The 23,148-nt window shown below is 33.1% G+C and overlaps 1 protein-coding gene across 8 annotated transcripts in view; it reads right to left on the bottom strand.

Moving 5' to 3' along the window:
* Positions 1 to 23,148, bottom strand: part of LOC123013852 (tensin-1) — an 81,051-nt gene that overhangs the window by 34,795 nt on the left and 23,108 nt on the right. For 5 of the 8 annotated variants that reach the window (XM_044412692.1, XM_044412693.1, XM_044412694.1 and 2 more), the window contains exons 2-3: positions 11,832 to 11,949; positions 8,870 to 8,907 (exon numbers count right to left, since the gene is read on the bottom strand). In XM_044412692.1, coding sequence (XP_044268627.1) covers positions 8,870 to 8,907; positions 11,832 to 11,949 — 156 coding nt within the window. Of the gene's footprint in view, positions 1 to 1,571; positions 2,102 to 6,078; positions 6,242 to 8,869; positions 8,908 to 11,831; positions 11,950 to 23,148 lie in introns of those variants that run through there. The other 3 variants (XM_044412696.1, XM_044412702.1, XM_044412695.1) reach the window with 3 other exon arrangements.

Here is a 23,148-nt window from a genome sequence, read left to right as displayed (position 1 = left end):
GACAAAGTTTACTCGGACCCGTCTATTTTTCTAAACATTCTTCATAAATGAGTATCATGTCGGTCTTTCCGCTATTGATAAACATTTTAGTAAATCTTACCAAATTCACCAAAGTTTGACTTTTTATAAATTAAAGTTGAAGTGCTGTCACGATGTTTAATTTATTAAAACCAGATAAGTTATTTATTCTACGAGTTTGAGTGTAAATCGGACGCATTATTTCACCGATTAAACCACGAGTGTAACGATGTATGTACAAAGTAAAAACAGTATAGTTGTAATTTTACCTAATATTTTAAAGCCTTTTAAAAATAGAAACAGTACATAGTTTTTTTAACTCGCATGAAGTCGTGCAGAAAATAGTTAATTTAAAATGACAAATCAAGTAGATCTTAAACGCCTACTTCACACMGTTATTACTATTAAACCTCAATGGTGGGAAAAATAACAGTTATTTTAAAGATTAGAGGTAAAAATCTTCATTAGTTACACATCACTTTCTCTAATTTTCTAATTTTTTATGAAAAATATTTACTTAAATTGTTACCAAACTTCAGACTTTTACATGAGTCGCAAACATTGCTACATTTCATTTTATTGTCTTTAATTTATTATACAATATTTACCTACTAATTGGCAAATTCTTCACGTACCCAGATTCACAATAAAGACAAGCGACGTGATTAAGATATCTGCACTCAAATTCTATTACCGAATTTCCAAATTATAAATTTAAATCATTTCCCATGAATATGTAAAACCGATAAACATTACAAAACTTCGGACATGACAATAGCTACGAGCTTGGAGGGAGAGATAAGATCACTGTAAAACCCGGAAGGCATCTGATGCACACTTTTAAATTAGCTATTACAAACTAAATCTAAAAATAATTAAAGCAATTAAATCCACACCCTAAAATTGTAATAATCGGATGTTGGCACGTAGTGACCACCCAAGAGATTTATGATAATCGACTAATTACACTAAATTGATTAAATCACAACACAGGAAGTGTTTTTAAGAGCAACAATGAAACATTGAGGGTTCAGTGATGCTTCCTAGTCCAAAATTACACGTGTGCAATAAAATAAAATATCGGGTTTACAGCACAGTTCAAGGATGTTAGTTAATGTGTAAGTCTTGTTCCTGTTTAACGACCATTGAAATAACATCCCTTGTTATTAATTTTCGTTGAAGACACCAGGTTTGTATATTTGAGCGAATACATATAAAGCCATGTGCAAAGTTTTTCTTTGTTAATAAAATATACAAATGGGTGAATCGCACTCAGAGGGAGCATCTGTTGTGATTATTTTTAAACAACAATTTGTTTACAGACACTGTTACATTTTTAAACCTTGAAAATGTGTAAAGTTATTAACATGAGCGATAACACCGGATCAAAAATTGACGAGTTGCTTAATTTATCAATTCGTGAGATTCAACGTACATCTCTAATGACCTATATTGTCGGTGAATAATATGGATGACTTAATGGACTTGACCTCAATGTCATCGTGGCCAATTTTCCCGAGTGATAATTGCCCCAACACTTCTTTTAATGTTACCTTTTTGATTCTTTCTCTTTCTTCTTTAGTAATTGTAATTTGTTCCGTTGCCGGCATTTTCACTTTTCACTATTTTTGCACAATGATTTGGGTTTTCCCCCCGCCACCATCTTCAAATATTTGCCTAGGTTTTATCACAGATGCAGATAAGTTTTTCCCGCAACAACGAACCTATTTGATCGTTTAATATTTAATGTTTGTGTTCTGATGTAAGCAGCCGTAATTGTCAACACTTTTAACACCGAAAGGTGACTACAAGTATTAACCAACTTTTTTCGCGCTGTCTCCGAAGAAAGCTGACACTTTTGATGGTGCAATTCCTGTYGATGCGGTCCAGGACCACGCTTAGCTCACTCAACCAACACCATATCTCCGGGCGACTGACCTAATCCTGCTAAATAAGCAGTACAAATCGTGTCGAAGGCGGTTGATCCGATCGCTTTATTTATTACAATTGCACGTTCCGGAGGCACAGCACTGGAAAACACTACCAACCGACCTCATATTAACTAAACTACTGAGACTGCATTTTGCATGGGATCTCCGTGCCACCACGCCGTGTTTATGTTTATGTTGGGTACAGTARCGTGGAAAAGAGGACCGTTTTGAAGAGTTTAACAATTTAGATTAGAAGCGTTGGTGGAAGTGGTACGAGCGGAACCTTCGAGGATAACGCCGTCAATAAATTCATCGCGAGGCTTGCGGTTTAATGAAAATTTATGTACTGAAGGTTAGTTATTTATGGTGACCAATTTTAAACTTAATTATGATAAAAATAATGGTAAATATTGCTATTTAAAATGATAACGCTGATTAGGGGAATGTTTATTTGAATGTTGTTTTTTATCGTTTGCTGAATTATTCGGACTTGGCCCGAATGAATAAATTATTATCACAGGACAGAGTCTAGCCGTACGGGAAAATAGGCATCGAATGTCGCAACTTGCCTTTTATGGACATTATTTGCAATTATCGAGGCATTAAAACTGCTTACCGACATGCAGAAAGTATACTTTAATATGATAATATATCAGCCACAATATACGRCTTCTGGAAAGATATTTCAATTTTTAAACAAATTGGAATAAATTAACAAATTCCAAACTCGTCGCAAGAAATTTTGCTTCATTCAATTTATGTTAAATCGCTGGGAGAATTTTGTAATCTCTGAACGTAGAAATTTGGTCTATATTCACAGCTGCCACAGTTTACTATATGAACTATGAAGCAGTTTCAAAAGATAACGACGAAGATAACCTCCAAGGGATAGAAGGGAACAGGAATTTTAGAGGGAAAGGTTAGTCCTATCAAAGTCAAGGTAATATAATCAAAAACTTACCTTGAATCACTATTTAAAAATTGTTGTCGTCTTTGGTTGTACACTTGAGACTTATATACTCGCTTTTTTAATTTCGAAGTTTTTCGATAACTGGAAACGTTTCAAATTTTTGTTAAATTAAACCAACCAATTTAGACCCCACTGGRAAGAGTTTTTGCGTTTCAAAATAAAAATGCGTACGAACGAAAATGTTTGAGTAAAATTATGTGCACACGCTTTTAGACCCTACGGAGCCGAGAAATTACGGAAGTTTATATCGTAGAAGTTACATCCTGTTTCATGTATAGTGAAAAAGTGTCAGGAATCGTTACAATAAATCAGTTGCAATATTCCATAAATCGTTTATGCCCCCATTAAATAAACAATAAAATCGGGTAATGGAATTTGTGATGGGTTTTATCGGTAAAGCCATTTCTGCAAAATACCCGGAAAAACCGGAAGAATCTCACGCAAGTGGTTCGTAAATCAAGGATAACGTATAGGAAATTAATTTCAGGAGATGATTATCCTTGAAAAATCAATTAGATTATTTCCAACGAGTGTACCGAGTGATTTATTTTTTATGACGGAGCGTAGGTCTCAAACGTGAGTAGAAATGCGCGTAGAAACGAAAGAATGTAATTTGTGGGCGGTGTTCTAATATTTAAATTTAAATAACGGTACGGTTTAATAAACGCTGATCTGTGATTAAATATCAATTAAATCGCCTTGATTCATCTTAGGAGAATGCCAAATTAATAAAATTTCAACCCATGGGCTGTTTCTGAAACAAAGAAGTTGAATGCGTGTTAAGAAATGAATTTGAACTGGCAAGAAGCGCGAGGAGTGTTTTATTGTGACAAGATATGTGGCTTTAATTCCCGGAATACAAACTGATAACTCCAAGTCCACGTAAGATAATCCAAATAAAGCCGTTGATGGAGATAAAAAACTCACTATAGAGTAAATACAGGATACGTTATGAACATCGCGTTCCGCACGTGCTCGACATAACACCAACCAAAATAAACCCATACTCATCTGGTAATTCTTCATTTTTACACCGGTTGCATTGTCGAGCTTTGCAACACTCGAGGATAAATCGAGAATTTACAATAAAGCCGATTCGACATACAAGTGTGGTACTATTGTTTCTGCAGAGAGGTAAGTTATTTTTAGATTTTAATTAAAGGAAAATCACATTCAAACCGCAAATGGCAAACAAGTTTGAGTATTTTTAACCCATCGGGGATTGCTGGAATGTGACTCCCAAACCAAACACAATATTTGCATGACTTCCACATCATGAACGGAACGGAAACAATTTCTTATTTTAGCCCGGAATTATAAATCTTATTGCGTTGACAAAATTCCTAACAGAATCTTTGTATATTTTAAAAGATGAATGTAAATGTTTGAAAATCATACTATTTTGCGTAATTGTAATTGACATGCAACAAAGAATCTTGAAGAAGCTTCACCTACGATCTCTTTGAGAAAACAATTATAATTTTTGCGGAGATTCAGGTTGATTATTTATGCTTTACAAATATGTGAATGGTCGTCTTAAATTGCTTCAGGATTTAGCAACCTTTGAGAGAATGGTTACCGGATTTTTACTGCATTAGAAGTGTTCAGTGAACCAAAAAAATTAGCTAACAATGTAACTAACGAAATAATTATCGTGATTTCTAATTACTAATTGTTGTTTTTCACACTGAGGTGTCAACATTTTGACAAAAATTTCACAAATAAAATTCTACACTACTTTCAATGTGAGCAATTTTTCATAAATTGCGGAATGTCAGATGGTGTATAAATTAATTTTGCATTTAATCAGTTCTCATGAAAATTTTAGAAATGCGGAGGTCAAAAGTAACCTTCCGGGTGTATATAATTATTCCACAAATAACTCCATAAATAATCATCACTGCATTATACCCATTTATGCACTAGAACCCATTATGTAGGATGTACGATCACGTATACTGATTAAAATAAGATACATTTAATTAAATTAACGTAAACTGTGCAGCCATAAATCAAAGAGGTAACACAGTAAGTTCCTTTTAGCGAATTTTCATCTTGTTTGGAGACTTATTCACCCGCAATTCGTGTTGATCTGGTAAAAGCTTTCTTTGGTCAGGTGGCCAAAAAGAGTTATGTTTTTAGTTTATTGAAAGGAACCTTGAATGTCAATTATGTGTGTCTCTAACTATTGTCAATGAAACTGCTGATCAATATCATGTATTTATCAGTAATGCGATCTACCATCATTCTAATTTATARCGTGATTTATTGTGGTATTTTTCCCTATTTGTACTTGACTGTGGGTACATGATTAATGACATTACAATTACAGTGCTTGTAGTGAATAAAAAGATCCAGGATAACTAACTGACACGACATTCGATTATTTTCGGTTTCATATCCGTTTTCACAAAAAGCTTTTACTGAAATACTGTCTTTTCTAATACTCTTTTTTCGTCGAAAATATTTTGTTTATTGTGTCACTTTTTTCTTTAATAAAAGCAACTCTTGCTCAACATTTCCTCATAGAAAAAGCTATAACAATAGAATTACGCTGTATAATAAAATCTAACGATTTAGTATGGTTGCATTAGAAGGCAAAAAGGTGTTTTTGGTGTGTAGTTAATATTTGCAGAGCAAATGTTTCTCTTTCACGTTTCCTGACAACTTCTAAGAAAGCTACACAATGCCACCGCGTAAACTGATGGTTAAGACGTTATGCAATTTAGCATCATTCGAAGAAACTGTAGACACAGAAAGTGAAATAAATTTGCAAGTGTACTATAATGAGTAAGCTTATCTTGCGTACGATCGTAACCATGAACCAGAGAGGAAAACATTCCTGGCCGCAACTGGACGATCTCCAGATTAACCAAAATTAATAGCCAGGTTAGCCTTGGGAGTGCGGCGTGACCGCGCAGCATTTATGATCTTTTCTTTGCAACACTAGAATTGTATTTGCGGAATTCTCGACCGGCATTTCTCAACGTCCTTAGAAGAAACTTTGCTCAATCGCGATGGTCACGTTTAGAAGATTCGCGTGATGCTGGCCAAAGAAATATGTTTAATGAATCACAGTCTTGGCCGCTTGATCAATTTAAAAAAAGACCTGACCATGGGCCGGTTTATTTTCGCGAAAATGTGGAAATGAATTCTTACGCCTATTTCATGATCCATTGTCACCGCACCAACACAACCATTAAACCACTATCATGATTCTTTTGGATTTGTCACCTTTGCACCTCAGTCTTTCCACTTACTGGAACAATGAACACAAGTCCTCATCCACCAATAAACCACAAAGCCACTAACAGGTTCACGATACGACGAGCGAAACCAACGAAAGCTGTGTGCCAACTCTGGGTGGTACAATATCGCAGGTCGCAGGAGAGACTGTTATCATGTTCCATATTGCTTATCGTTAATCTCCATCTTTATTATGATTCGAGTATGTGTATAGCGGCTTTGTAGCTTGGAGTTATGAGACCGTATGCCGGTCGGAGCACAAGAGGTGACTCCAACGAGAGATGAGAAAATCTCATTTATTACGCCAAAAATTTTGACAAGAATTGCTTAGATATTTTGTCAAAAAAGATCTAATCAATGGTAACACATTATCGAATAGTTATCACATTCCTAAACCTGATGTCACACATTATAAAAAAAAACAACACTTGAAACTGTATTGCGAATTTTCATCATAATTTTAGAAACTTAGGCAAAATTTTGGTCCTCCCACATCCATCCAAGTGGTCCTCAGATGGCTTGCTACTCCACAATGCTTTCTGAAGCTCAATAAATATTTCTCATAACCATCCCAAGTCTTCAAATTTAGGCCGTACTATACAGGCTGTCCGTAAAATCGGGCATCTCCTTGAAGGGGAGTAATTGGGTAGTCTCCCAGAGTACTGAAAAAATGTTTAAAAAATCTGTCAAAAATTTTGACATTTATTTTTTGACATTTGACATTTTTTTATGTCTATTTAATGACACTGATGATTTTGTATTTGTTTTTTTTTTAATTATTTAGTAAAGGTACAAATTTGCCAATAAAAGCCACAAATAACATTAAACAGAGTTACCACTTACGATACAGCTTCCTTGTTTCCTCTTCCAATAGTCTGTAGCAAAAAAACTTGCAAAATTATTTTTCCAACAGAAAGAAATGGAGCTAAAGTGCAAAATTTAAACTCCCATAACTTCGAAATTTTTATGGAGAGATTTTTTTAAACATTTTTCTTGTTGTCTAGGACACCGCCCGATGATACAGTGTTACGGAGGTGTGCGACATTCCAGACACTCTGTATTTGTAATTTGAACAATTAATTATATTAGATGAATAAATTAAATTAAAAGAGTGAAGTAAAGATATACATTTAGTTAACAGCAAGTTAATTAGACAGAAAAACTTTGGAAATAATTTGAATGAGGACTTTTTTCCTGCAGTAATTAACCCAGAGGAAGTAGACAGTTAAATTTAGAACGTGTATAAAATTGATTCGATCATTAAAAACACAATGACTTCAACATAAAAGGACGTGGGTCATTTCTAAAAGCTCTTATGCTTCAACTGTCACAACTGTAATATCTGTAATTTAGGGATAAATAAATCAAGATAAATTTGCGGGTCATCACAAAATAATCCCCGTTTAGACATTTTTCAAGCCATGGAAGCACGTCTGTTATTGCATCAACGGCTAGGTTCCATCCGCAACTTTTCAAATTGCCGATAATGGTCATCATTGCGATTTTTCCTAACCTTTGTACAGTTAGAGCCAATTTCCCATTGAAGCTCCGTAAATATCCGCGATTTTATGATCTTTGTGCGTCTGAATCAACTTTGGTTCTTTGTGAGCAAATTACGCCAATATTTACCCGGTAAATATTTTTAGAACAATGAGTGTGGTTGAACTTTAATAACTACAAACCGCTGGGTGTACCACTCCATTTCAGCCCCCGATCAAAAATCGAAAACCGGCTCCCGGCGAAATTTCGCCCATGTTTGGATAAGCATCATTCCGACGAGCCCATCGCATTTTCGATACGCCATTTCGCGCAAAAGTCAATATCCTGAGTTTACCTAAAGCACTTATTAGGTAATAACACGCCGCAGCTTCCAGTTTTTGCGCTGACAATGCCAAGCTGTCTGCCTCGGTCGACGGAAGGTCGCAGCAGGAAACTCGCCACTCGCTAATTCATCTTCACAACAAAGCCAATGCAATGATAATTACATGACTCTTATCTGATGTTTTATCTCACACTTCTTCAAATACTTTTATATACAGAGCCTGCGAGCATTTTCGCGCAATTATAAGCTTTCCGAGAGCTGAATTAATGACTTAAGTAATACTTTCAACACACTTCCTTCATTTTAAGTAAAAACGGCGGTTTCTTATCGCTTACATTTTTTAAACTTCGGATTTTTCGCGCCTAGAGGATTTACAATGGCAACACAAGCGTGTAAATAAGGTTGCCTACCTTGCGACTTGCTTGTAGCGGTCACGATACGAGCTTTGCCGATTATACGAGGGGCATCAGTTTTTTATTACTCAAAGATACGGTTTTAATTCAACAACATTTAAAACATAAATCAGAAGTCTGCAACCACATGATAACAACACGAATGGTTTCTATATCTGTGTTATTACTATGCAAATAGAAATTTCAACAGTCTTTACGATTTGAATATAAGATACGGAAGTGCCATCCGACATGACTATTTACAGTCGCAAATTACATTTACTTTGCTTACAATGTCAAGGCATAAGCTCGAATATATTATTAAGGATCTAAACTAACTGTATTTATCAATCATTAATTCCCCTTTCATGCATAAGTAAGGCATGTGACAAGCAGGATATTTAAATTATTGATTGTCATTCAAGTCGGTTTTTAACTATTGAAGGTGTAATTAATTACCGATCATTGCAGAATAATTTTTTGTACTCACCTTGCTTTCGCAAACTTTGTGACAGACGTATTTACACACTGAAACAGAAAAAAGTTTCAAATAATAGTGGATAAAGCATAATAAAGTGGTGAGGTCGAGCTTTCATGAAAATGTATGGTGATATATTAACACAGCTTTGATCTAATTAAATCAGTTAGGTTGGATTCATGGTCACTCGACCTCTGACCTTTTGAATTTGTCGGAAATTTATGCTTTCAATGAGACACAATTTATCCAATGAATCAGTTGTCTTTATAAATAATAATTTATTGCGATTTAAACAATAAATAAACCGCATTTTTTGAGACATGTTCAAATCTCAAAGGACGAGTTGTTATTTCAGGATGCGAAAAGTGAGCTTAATTATGAGATGGAGGACTGTTAATTTGTCATGTAGAACTAAACATTAGACATGACAAATTACTACTCTCGGGTGGCTCTTGGAGGGCTCTCTTACATGTATTAGTTGTTGAAAAAGATGAAAGATTACAAAATTCGTGTTTTCCAATTGCGTAATTTTTATGACAATGGGTTTTCCAACAAACAGCGTTGACCCTTGTTGCATTTTAACCTCATCATGCTAATTCACACTCCCCAATGTCAAACACACCTCAAATTGTCCTAGTTGTGCCAATGGCGTCTCAATAACATAAACTATCCAATCACAATAACAATGGACGTGATATTTGATACGTGCATTATGGAAATGTGTTATTCTGCAATTATGTAAATTGCGTGAGATTTACGATGAGGGTGTCAGAACGATTCGGTTAATTTTTGTTACTGTAATTAGATTTCTAGTTCCACCGCCGAGACGGTGGAATAATGTAATGTTTGCTCATTCAATTGCTAGCGATGTAACATTCAGAGTTGTGAATAATGTTCGTATTGTCATTATACTGAAATCTATAGATGACTCTACTTCTTATTCATTACGGGATAGGGTCTGATCGTGTCTGTAAGTAATTTCGTTCATAATTAATTTAGTTACTGGAGCTGAATATGGATCGGATTGCTTTATCGTTTATGTGTTTGAAATGTTGCGAGTGTCAAAGGGCAGCCATTTTTGTCACTGATAGGAGATGTTTTTGAATAATGAAGCTATTCACTGAGTTTGAAAATGTTTCAAATTGATAAACTATAAATAAAAGCGGTGAAGACTTTGTTGTTATTGCAGTCAAGAAAAAATAGAAAGAGGTATTTTATTTGTTTATTGATGATTAATTATGCATTATTTGTTTCATTTGATTATGTATACATAACAACAAAGAACTTTTAGAATTCCGTAAATGATTAAAAGTATAAAATACTAATTTTCAATGAGATTTGCAATATGTTAAATATGGCAAATAATAATACTTAAAAATGTATTACTAATAAACGTAATAATACACTAGTGACTGCAACACATTAAATTGCCTATGGCAATTTAAAAAATTCAAGCAATATCAAGCGTTCAGTAAGTACAGCTAAGACTTTTTTTTGATCAATTTCTTTGTAATTAATAAATAAAAATCAACACTGTCCTAAACTTATGACTTCAAACGATTCCAAAAATATCTAATTAAAAAAAGCAGTTTTAGTATTTCTTAAGTTTTCAATGATTTTAAAGACTTATTATCCAGACTACTTGGGTTATCACCTATCACCCACGTGTTCAACATTTTGCTAGTGGATAAAAATGAATTTAATTAATCACTTGTGTTCTAAAAAATAGTTACCAGTTATATTTCATGTTTGTCGATTAATTAAGATAAATGTAAAATTAAGTAAACCAGATATAAATGTCCAGAAAAAGTTACAGCAATGAATACCTACATTTTTGAGTTGTGAAAGTTTATAGCCGTTGTATTTAAATTATTATTACACGTTTCAAGCAAACAAGTAAATAATTTTCCATAAAGAGACTTAATTTTAATAAATCTGCAGTTTTATGTTTGGTTGTCATTTGAATAACAGTATTCATAACATTATGACTCTTTTATAAAAGGACATGTACAGCTTTCATTGTCAATGTGAATCATACCCTCAAGTAGTTATGAGAGTAACAAATTTATCAATTTTATTAGCTCGTTTTAGTTTAATGAAATTATCATTACATCGCATCCAATATTTATGTTGTCGATTCAAAAGGTTTAAAATCTTGAAAAAAAATGGTCGGTACAGTGGCTAATGATCTTGTCAATTAAAATTCAATTAATTTCGAAGTGAGACGGTGCAATAGATATGCAAATTTATCATTTAATTTCCACACCTGATATCTTTTTAATTATCAAAACGCCAAACGTCATAACTTTCGTAGCAAATTAATTCGCACGAATTCATTAATCATAAATTCCAATCTCAGTTTAAATGTACTTATTTTTCTTCAAAGGCATAATTGGAAACACCTACACAATCGCAAGCCTTTGTCGTTTTTAAAGCCGACTTTCTATTATGCCGCCGTCCAGATTTATTTGCTCCGATGTGAAAAGTTCCGAAAGAAAAATAAATTTTCTCGTCCTTGTTCGTTGCATGATCACAAAGTGCATGAGAAAGATCCTCCTCACACTGCGAATCGTGCACATGACTCTTTAAAATATCCAACTGACAGGACAAAACACCACGTCACTTGTACATGTTGTGGAGTCTTTGCAAAAATCAAGAACCGTTTCGTCGGTTTGCGTGACGCCTTGGCAAGCGCTGTCACGCATTTTCCATTATTGGTGTTTGCAAATCCGAAATTCAAACAGTTTCATTGGCAAAAACATCGCAGCTTTCCCAGCGGAGCTTTATTTAATTTGTCCGCTCTATCTCAACAGACAGGTTAATATCCGGACGTAAAGTGGGTAAAGTTATTGTTGCTTTTACACCCGATGATAAACTGAATAAACGTGAAAAAAAAGACACTAAAATGATAAAAATCCGAATGGGTGGACGATAGCATCGGGGCTGTAAAATGTACGAAATACTATGTATATACCTCTGCAACAAGATCCTTGGTTGAGAATTGGTTGGTGGCAGAGATGGCAGGGTCGCGGCTTCTTGAATGTTTTACAACGAAATGCATGGCTTGGTCCCTGGGTTACGCTATCTTCGTGCTGAAACAAAATAAACAGCTTTACTTCAAAATTTGCAGAGCTTTATTCTGTGCACCACAGAATAAATATTTTTCTACATGGATACAGAGTGGTGCCATAAATATGCACATACATAATTTAGTTGTGGAGTTAATATCAGAAGTGTATTGTTTCGCACGAATTTGCAATTTGTGTTTGGTCATATTCAAATTTGACACGTTACAATCAGAGATAACTAAAACTAATTAAATTTTAACAGGTTTTAGTGTGGTGATGACGGATAACCAATTAAAGCCAGATTCTGTATTCTGTATACAGGATATTTTTCTAGAAAGCTTTTACGCCCGTGTGTATATTATGTTGCATATCTCAGTTCAAGGTAATTACAAACTTTGGAAAATGTGCAACGGCTCCACCAAAAAATAAATATCTCCCTACAAGTTTATTAAGTGAAATTTGTTTCCTGACTATGTAACATAATCCGAGATTTATACATGTCATGAACAAATCCTTGTATTTGTAAAATCTAAAACCCCCGTTACTAAATCCGAATTTATGGAGCACTGCTTTGGAGATTGAATTGGTTTAAAATTCTTTTCTAAAATATTAGGAAAGTGTCACAGTTTAGTTTCTTACTACTTACTATCTCAGTATCAGCAACATATGTTTCTCCAATTGCATTATTTATGAGTATTTGAGTAAGAAGTCGACCATTAACAGATTTATCTTGATAGGTGTCCATATCTACATTTAAAATTTTTAACTGATCATTTATTTAAATTTAATAAAATTTCTATTTTCATCTTAGCAGTTTTTACAATGTAATAAACACTAAGCTCGGGAGTAGCTACAGTAATTTGAGCATATCTTATGATCTTCTAATTAGCAGTAGTTGGAAGTTTTTCGAACTTTCTAATTCAGGGGTCTCATCATTTTAAATTTATTTAAGAAAAATTTACAGGACGTGCTTCTCAAATAACTATTCAATTGTTAAAAATTAATTTTGCAAATATCAAACAAAATATTCGATTAATTCCATTTCAACGATTAAAGAAAACGGTATGAATTATAACAAACAGGTTTATTGTTGGACCACAAATATCCTTTGAATAATATTTATTCAAATCCCATCTTGGTGCTAATTGCATAAACACGCTGCAGACGCAATATGCGAAATGTTTATTTATTTAGTCGTTGTAGTTGCCATTCTATCAATTCGCCTTCTGTAATCTTTCCAAATGTCGTGCAATTAACCGCATAAATATTGACCTACAGCTACCGAATATAACTTGATATGTTTACATAAAACTCGAAATGTATTATTTTGTAATCGCCAGATTATTTATTTTTCACATGCCAACTTGTGTGGCTGCATTGTCCGAAAACGCAATCAAATTTTAACAGCTAGATTGACTCAATAATTCACACTTTACAGCGAATGAAAATAAATTCGATTACTTAGGAGCAATTTGGGTTTTATTAACTCGATCCGTTTCCCTTTGTGAGACATTTATTTGGATTAGACTAACATAACAATACAAAAACCCCCACCCACGGTAAACATTTGGTAATTCCYAATAATAGTTACAATACGTGAAACGCCGTTTTGTCTATTGGTAAATCTGAACCCAACACAATTACATCTACGCCAAAGGGTTTAGTGCCTTGCAGCTAAACACTTTACTGCTGCAATAATTTATTGATGAAACATAGTTCGAAATTTAGCACATACCTATCGAATTTTTAAGTACAAAATATTGGAAATATTTAGAGTAAATTTTTAACGGAAATTACATAATAAAAATAAGACTGAAACTTTAGCCAAAAGAAAAAATACAAAGTCTTTGTTCTTATTTTAAAACGGTGTTTTATTTTTCTTCAAAAAATTGATTTAATTCTGAATTTGTTTTATTATTAGTATTAATTGTGAAATTAGTTCTGAATTATCTTGAATTATAATTCATCTATAACCAATCGTTTAGGATGTGGAGCAACAACTGTTTAATATATCTACTTGAAAATATATTTTTAAGTCACTCCAAGAAACCAGGCCATAAAATATCTAATTCAGCAAATGCTTTTTCGACCAACTAGTGCCWCATTTCATAGTTTTAAGACTATTGCATAAGCATATAAAACGAAGCTGTTTGAGATTATGCTTTCCCTACCGTTTTCTTTGTTTGTATACAACAAACCAATTTTGCGCCAGGAAATTTCCTTTTTTGCTGAAAAATAAACCCAGTATCAGTTGAATAGATTCGTATTATGAGCATATGGATGAGTGGTAAATGTCAGAACCGATCAAGAGCGAAATATAAAAGCAGGTAATGTGGGGCACGTGTGTCTCATTAGGCGGCGTTTTGACCACTTCTAAGGCTTTGTTAGCAATGCAGATGGCARTGGAGCTTTCGACATACATACATGCAGCTGGTGCCCTGATACGTGATTCGAAAACTCACTGTATTTTCGATTTATTAACACCGCAATATCATCAACCACAAAACGATTTTCCAAAAAGTGATTTTTAAATTAAGCGGTAGCGAGGGTTGAATGCTGCTGAATCAGGGTTTTTTTCAAAGCTCTATTATAACCAAAAATAATCGATTTTGGTCCCGCATAAATGTTTATATTATTATGAATAAACTTTTAATTTGCTGTGGCAAGCTAGAGTCATTAATCATTTCTTCAAGCAGCAACAAAGAGAAGAAGAAAGACTATTTGGAAATCGCCGTCTGATTGGGAATGAAGTTCGGTTTGAGTGAATTGTGAACTTGGAGTTGGAAGTGTTGAAACTGGACGATAAACTTTAACTTTTTCAATCCATCCAACTCCCCACAACGATACACGAAATGAATCACTTGGAAAGCAACTCAAAGCGGCCAAGTTGTAATAAATACTCTATCATTGACGTTTAGCGATTTTAATGCGATTCTTCAATACGAGTATTACCTCTTTGCTTGTTTTATTATTCGTTTCAAGTGGCAAAATGGATCGGAATAGCTTTCTGTGGATTTTTTTTTTTCAGAATTCATCATTGAAAACAACTCGGTAAAGGTGAAGTCGTGCCTTCATTTTTAATAAGCTTATTAAACTGACTTCGGCAAGGGTAAAGAAGCGGTGCTTTTTATCACTCCGAAAACAACTCGGAATAACAATTTTTGAGCATGCATGGCGTGAATTTGCCCGTAATGTGAGGCGACTTCAACAGGATGTTATGCACGGTGTCAACGTCAACAACTGTTTTTAATCTTAACGAGATATTTTAACAATACGCGTCTCAAATTACAAATGCAATTATTCTGTAAAACATGCCGATAAATAAAAGCAGAAACTCCGTTAAGGGATTTAACGCGTAATAATTAGAAAAGGATTACTTATTTGGAGTGAACTTTTGTTCCTCGAGAAGTAGGTCTTCATTAATTATGATATTGACGACAAGAAATAGCGTCGATTTCATTTTATAACTTCTCAAATTTATGATATTGAGTAAATTATAATTAAAAAAGGTAAGTAAATTCGAAATTTCTCTGACAACTACCGTTTTAATTGTCTTGAAATAAAATAGTGCTAGCAGCTTTGGTTTCAATTTCTTTTTAAGTGATAATCCCAAGAAAGAGTCTCTCAGCTGATATCCACAAAAGGGTCGATTATGTAACATCCAAATTTGGAAAGCAAAAAACTTAAATTATTTACTGCTAATAATGGGGTTAGCCAAAAAGTCCATTACACAGATTTATATTCTCGTATCTTTTGCTCTCATTATTAAAATCTCTTTCATATAGTTTCATAACAGTCTCCTAATAAATAAATAATTCATTTATTTTGCCTCCACTCGTAAAACGCAAACATGTAAATATGAACAATACATAAAAAACAATTAGCAAAAAACAGTGTTTTAATTTTGCTGTTTAATTTTTGATTCAAGCTTGGCTACTGTGTTCCAAATGAGCACTCACAATTTTTTCATATCCTGTTTCACAGTTTGCATTCCCTTTTTACAATTTCAATACTGCAGCGCAAACTTTTCAAAATTTCCACTTGCTGCTTCCAATCAACAATAACAATATAAACTTTTTTATTAAATGAGAAAAAAAAACGCATGTCCCTAATGAATCTTGCAAAACGCTTTTGATGAATAATTCCTGAACTCGGGATAAAAATGCTTTTATAAAACGGATTCTCCTGAAATATTTGCATTGCTCTAGCRACACAAAATAAATCGCTGAATATTTACTCCAAATAAATGGGTTGTTAAATTGGCCCGCATTTGATGGAATTGTGTTTTATACAAAAAAGTTCTCAACTTTGTTTCGTTTGATAAATTACTGGCTTTGCAGCATTTGAAAAATTCTTCAAGCCAACCAATAATTGGTTTTATCGATGAATAAGTGTTGTGTTTCCGCCCTATTAAGATAAAGGTTTAATTTTTCACGTAAAGACGCTTTACATTTGGATTTGGCAATTTGTATGTTTGAAACAAAAGTGGCAATTACGACAAATTATCGAGAAAAATTTCAGCATTGAACCATTTCCCAAAACTAGAGCACGCAAAAACAGTTGTTGACAATGTTCTAGGTTCGCATTATGAGATCAAAACGGATGAATATTTTAAAATGCGAGACTTCAGTCACTGTTTAATAAGCAAACGTGTTCTCTGAGTTATTGGCAATAAGTATACCAGTCAATATGTTCTTCGATAGTCATCTCGTAATATTTAAAGTACATTTTAGTTCGGGGAAAGCGAAAACTCGTTCAATTTACTTCCAAATTAGTCTTTGTTCAGCTGTGATGAATAAGTCAATTAAGATGGGAATGTATTTTTCTTCATATCTGTTTTTTTTATTATACAGTCACCGTGTCATGATTTTTTTCAGGATTATTAATCCTGACACTGTCTTGAATCGATACTATTTAAAATTCTTTGTGCTGAAGTTCCACTATGGTGTGTTTTTTACCCCAGAGTGTAGATCTTTTTTCAATCAATATTTATTAATGAAGCTCCGAAAAAATCCGATAATGTTAAAATAATTGTTTTCGTCAATTTTTATTAATAGCAGCCTAATTACGATTTATTAATTGAAAACCGTAAAAGTATCATATAAGATGTTTTATTGATATTAAAAAAATAAAAAATGCATCGAAATATATATCCGGATAAACTAATCTAACTTAATTGTAGTTTATATGGAAGCTGGGCTGTTTAAATATTCATGAAAATTTATTTAAAGCTCAGGTTTGGTCCCTCCTCCAATAAAAGAAAATTAATTTATTGGCTTTTAGGTACTTAAATTACTATAAATTTACATTATTCAAATAATGTTTAATTTCCTTGTAATTAATTTAAGATTCATCTATTCAAACAACCATTTGAAAGTTTTAAAAGAAAATAATTTTGAAAAAAATGTGACGAAACAGCAACAGAAAAATATTCTTTATTTACATTTATACGCAATAAGAATTTGAAAACTCGTTTTCGGTATGAGAAAAACAGTAATAAAAAAAATTCCTTCTCGTTATAATTGCTATGAATTCGAGGTTTAAACTGCGGTAATCCAAGATTTCCATTTATCTTTCCTCATTAATTTTATTTGTATTCACTACAAATATTTACAAAATTGTTGAAGATATTTATTTTCACTGAAAGAAATTTCAGTAATTTCAAAACCTGAGAGAAGCTTAGTGTCTAGACCCCAAGTTGACAAATTGTTGCCATGTATACATACATATGGGATTAAAACATCAAATTGTAAAATCCTTGTAATGTATTTTGTTGACGATTCGTCCAACTAAATTAATCTGTTTATATAGTCAGCAGTATTAAACTCAGGATAATAAAACCCTCAGTTTCTCAACTCAATCTTCCTTTAAATTAAACCTGCTTTACTATGTAAATTCATAATAAACAAAGTGGCAAATGATATTCAACATACCTTTACCTCTTTACAAATAAAGTCCATTGTCTTCTCTACATAAACGTGTCTTTTCCAAGATAGAACAAAAACTCTCTCTTGCCGCTGGTGCACATACTTTGTACGAGACGCATTAAAAAAGATAACACCCTCAATGGTCATTTAAAAGTCGGTAAATTACAGCTGACAAGTCATTTTATGCAGGAAGTTAGCGTGTATGAACCTTAAAATCTGTAATAGCGTCGGACATAATTGAAAACGAACGTGCGGTCATTATGGTAGCAACTTGAATGCTTTTATACAACACAAAATAAATGTATACTGCGATTGCAGATGCAGATGCGTTTATTACAGTTATTACTCCAGATCTTAAATGCAAATTGTACGTCTTAGCAACGGAACAAACCGAGGATAATGTTTTGCCCACGAGCTGAAACTAGGATTACAAGCATATCTCGGGCGGAAAAAGCACAAACAAGCTCAATAAAGTCAGAGAAATTGGAAAATCTGGCCASGATTTTTGTCTATTTTAACTTTATACTCCGACGAAACTTACACGTAGTATGTTCAAATTAGAACTTAAAGCAAGAAACTGGCTTAGTTTTTTTGCTATCCTGGTGTTGTGTTATTAATTATAAGTTATAACTAAGATATCTTAATGTCTAATGATTTGTTTGCAAGTTTTAGAGTCTAAAGGTCATTCAAAGTTTGCGTATAAAAAAGTAATCTTTAAAACAACTTTACACAAGAAATGTCAAAGGAGAAATCGATGTATCCTGGCGCATCCGCCAAAAGTTTTATTACTTCCTACTCTTATTGTTGTTTTTGTTTTTTAGTTTTGCTCAAACCATTGTTCAATTTGTTGTTGTTTTTCGTTGCTACTTTTACAAAGAAAAGTTTTCAAATATATATTATAAACAATTACCTGTTACCTGTTAAATTTAATATAAACTTCACAGTACTGTTTCCATGAGTAATTTTTTAAATTATTAATATAGAAATTTACAAAATAGATTTCTACATTTATTTTGTTTTCATTTTGAGTAAAACCTCACTAAGCCACTAAGCTCATCCACAAAACTTAACTTCTTTCAAATTTAATAGACGCCGTAAAAGCTTTGAAAGCATTTTCTTAGATCATTAAAGCGCTTCTGCCATTCGAAATTATTAAATACGCCAATAATGAGCCTCTCGTAGTCAGATTATGCTTTTTTCCAATAAGCTACATTCGGCTAAAACGAACTTCTAAACGCTTCCTGAAAAAAAAACGAAACTCAATACACCTCTGTAAAAGTTTTTAATTCTTCTCGTCGTAAAATTTAAATCTCAAAGGGAAAAGCGCCGTAAACGCTTCTCGCGTTTACATACAAAGTGAGTCCCTTGGAGTAAACATGCGGTATAAATATACATTAATTCATTTATATAAGTAAGTCGTAATGGTCAGATTATCGTTATGTATGTAAATGAACGCGATACTGACAAGAGGATAAGAGAGGAGCACTTGAAATTCCGTCGGCGAGGGAATATTTGGAATGTTTCAAATACAAAAACGTTGCAAAGAGATTCTTTCATTTTTCGGTTTGGTGAAAGAGAACAGTCGAAAAATGGTTTGGATAAATTTGTGTTTAAYGATTCAAAGTCTATGAAAATCTAACACCGTCCTAACTTCGTCGTTGATATTTCAATTTCTGCAAATGTACTTTTTTACGAGTTACGTCGACGCTCCAGTAATGAGATTTCGGTTATGTTCTAACACTTCCGACACGACGAAACTTTTTTGTTTTATGAAGTGAAAATAGGCAAACTTCTTCCTTTCCGAGAATGGCGTTGCACCATGACTGGCCATGTTTTGATAAGAGACGCATTCAAGTGTCGACTTTGTCATTAAATTATTGTTTATTTGATTCGTTTGAGAAATACAGACACTTCTTTGAATTCSAATCAAATTATGACATGTTACATGTAAAGGCCTTTTGTTYGTGTGATTTACACAATGAGGTATTTGTCGTATTTTTATTTGCACATTAATAGGACTTGTGAATAAATCATTTGGGCATATTACATTAGCCGACAAAGACTACCAGATCAACAATCATGAAGTCATTCCAATCAAGAGCCGATTGAGGCCATGTGACTTCTATTTTTGTACACAACTTCAAACCTAAAAATACAAATTTATTAACAAGCGGCAGATAGTTTAGATTTTTCATAAAGAACTAAAAATAGATTTGGGGGAAAATTCTTAAGCTGAGTTGTAGATAAAAACGAAATATTACCGACAATCTAAACATAATTTACGACTGAAATTTCAGGAGCTGCAACGCCGTAACTGTAAAATACAAACAACTAATTTATTGCAATTCCCGCCCACGCGTAGAATTTGATTGATGTTGTATTAAACTTCTATTTTATTTGTCAAAAGCTAATGGTGCCACTACTTGTTAAACAAGATAATTGAATAAAATGTTTGTTTCAACAGACTGTTACTAACTCACGGCGGCCAATATTCTAAAGAAGTATGTACAATTTTTTTATTGTTATTATATTGATGTTACATAAATAATGTATAAAATTTATCTGTACCATTTGTGAACATTCCATTAAGCCTTGTTTATGAGGCAACATAAATAGCACTTCACTTAGAATGTCGACATAATCCCTTAATTAAATTACTGGTATTGCTTAAATTGCACATTAATGGCTAAAGTTATAGCAGATGTCTAAATGAAGATTTTAGAGATTAATTACATCTTGCAAGTTGTTTTTAATTCTCCTCTGATTAGTTTATTTTGGATAAAAATAATTATAAGTAAAAAAAATCGTAAAAGCACCGCGGTTTTAATAGCTCTTTCAATTTTATCACTGAACCTCTTGGCGCTCTTCAAAATGCACTAAACATGTCGTTAAGTAGATCCAAAATCCGAAATCTCACTCCAGGGAAATGGAGTTTTATAACAGGACACAAATATTCAGAATATTGAGGATACGGTATGAATCTCGAAATCTTCGAGACTGATCGTCAAATACGCTTTTAGCTTTAGACGCTCAGACAAATATCAAAAAGTTTTTTAATTTTGCCGGATTCCTGTTACAGTAATGTCGCCCGTAAATCATCATCATATTCGAAAAAATTCGCCGAACTGAACTTCTACAACATTTTTAAGACGGTGAGTTCCATACCCACTCTATACAGATTCGTTGGCATTTTTTTGAAAACCACCCAAAAAATCGTTTGAAAGTACAAACTTAATATCGTAAATGCTACAATATCAAGATTTTATTTAGTGTTGTTGCTTTTATTGACAAGATGGAAATGCTTCACTGTCCCCCTTTATCCCAATAATCAATGTGACGTGACATGTGCCGCCACTGAAGGCTATTCAATCTTCAGCTCGATGCATGTTGTATGTTTTTCAATCGATTTATTTCTCGCATGAACTATATATACCTACATCGTCGATTTGTTCAGCTGCAYTTTGGTAACACATACGGCATCAAAAATGAATGAATGTAATGAGTGCACTCAACTTATCTWTAAAACTCCTTCATTATAATAGAAATGACAACATATAACAATAGATAATAGACAAAGTGCACGACTATTACATCCTACATTTACCTCAGCATCKCYATAAAAACCGTTTAATAGCACTGGTCTTAWTGGCTTAAGTGCGGTCAATTGCCGAAAGAAATTCGATAATTGTGWCTGCAATGACACTCGTTTAAGCGCCTACGCCACCATTCAAATCATTAATCGAGCTTCCGAGCAAAGCTCGCGAAAAACCGCACGATTAGCGTGTAATCAATCAAGGAAGTTGTTGATAGTTGCTATCTATCCTCTATTTGCATGGCTGTTGAGCTAATGAGCCCTTTGTGTAAGCGGATGAAGAAGCAAATTCCATAATCATACATCATGCAGTCGAGAAAAGCAGCGCAATTCGTGACTTTCAGATATGAAAGGAGGCAACGAGACATGACAGATCGAGCCATCATCCACTGACACGCTATTGTTTTCAGATAGATAAATGTTCACTTCTTTCATTATTACAACTTGCTATGTGTAGGATTAAAAATAAAAACACTTAAGACCACACAAGAATTTTCTAAATTAAATCCAGTAAGAGTTGGTTGTCTTTTCAATCAATCATAATTCGGGATTATCACTACAGCTGTCAAATATTAATCGATATAATTACGTCTGACCCGCATTGCAACTAATTTTTGCCCGAGCATATTAAACAAGAGAAAAAACTGAGATGATTGAATTCCATCAATCACCGGTTGTGTGTTCAGAGGCAAAAACACTTAAGCGAAACCAGGATCTTTTTATTTGATCCGTTTAAGAGCCCTTTGATTGAACAAAACCAACGGATATCCATAATACATTTCTTATTTCGGTAAAAGAACTTTGTGTGTGTGGTATATTTTAACAGAACAATGAGTTATTGCTTGGCTTTGGTATCGGGATGAATTATGAGGGCTTAAGTTCTGAATTCTTTGTTTTGCTAAACTTAGTCGTAAACGTATATAATAAATAACTTTTCATTGCATTAGCTACCGCTGAATTTAGCAAACTGAAAATTATTTACAAAAAGTAAAATCTTTATTATTGAAAAGATTTAGAGTTAACTTATTTAATAATATCAAAACAATTTCGCTGTTGGATTATGTTAATTTAATAGTTTCTGCCTTTATTTCTTTCATGCACAAGAAATTTCCAAGTTTTTTTAATATAAATGATAATAACATTATTTTTCAATCTTCTAATATTTTATATGTCATTAAAAAAATATTGAAATTCTAGAAAACCAAAATTTTTCTAAACAAAGTTGTATGCAATGTAAATTATCTCATTTTGTAAAAACACCGGAAGATACGTGCTTTTTTAAAGCAAAATCTTATTTTCATTCAAACTACAACCCCCGTGTCACTTCAGCTTTGTACAACATTATTTTAATTTTCAGTTTTAATTAAATTTTTGTTGTACTCTGGCTCACGTTGAGAATAATTTCTAAATAATTCTTGTCACGAGCACCCTGTTAAAATTATCTAGCTTAAAACCTTGAACTAAGTATTAGTGTTTTTCAAAGTCGATTTAAAAGTTTTGTTTTATAAAGCTGTTGGAAACAGATTCAGCAGAATGAAACTTTAAATTTTATTAGAGCTACCAAGAATTTAACAACAGATTAATAAATCGACCTCTGTAAAAAATATATTATTGCAAAAAAGTAAAAGGGTGCATTTTGAAATTTCATATTCTGTAATCAAATGTCCAATTATTTTTAAACAAACTAAAGTTTATTACAAGTCG

This window comes from Tribolium madens, unplaced genomic scaffold (assembly GCF_015345945.1).
Source record: "Tribolium madens isolate multiple individuals breed KSU strain unplaced genomic scaffold, Tmad_KSU_1.1 Scaffold_96;HRSCAF=242;Tcas5.2_LG5, whole genome shotgun sequence".
Classification (NCBI taxonomy): Eukaryota; Metazoa; Arthropoda; class Insecta; order Coleoptera; family Tenebrionidae; genus Tribolium; species Tribolium madens.
The sequence above is the reverse complement of the archived record's forward strand: the minus strand, read 5'-3'. Positions and strand labels throughout refer to the sequence as shown.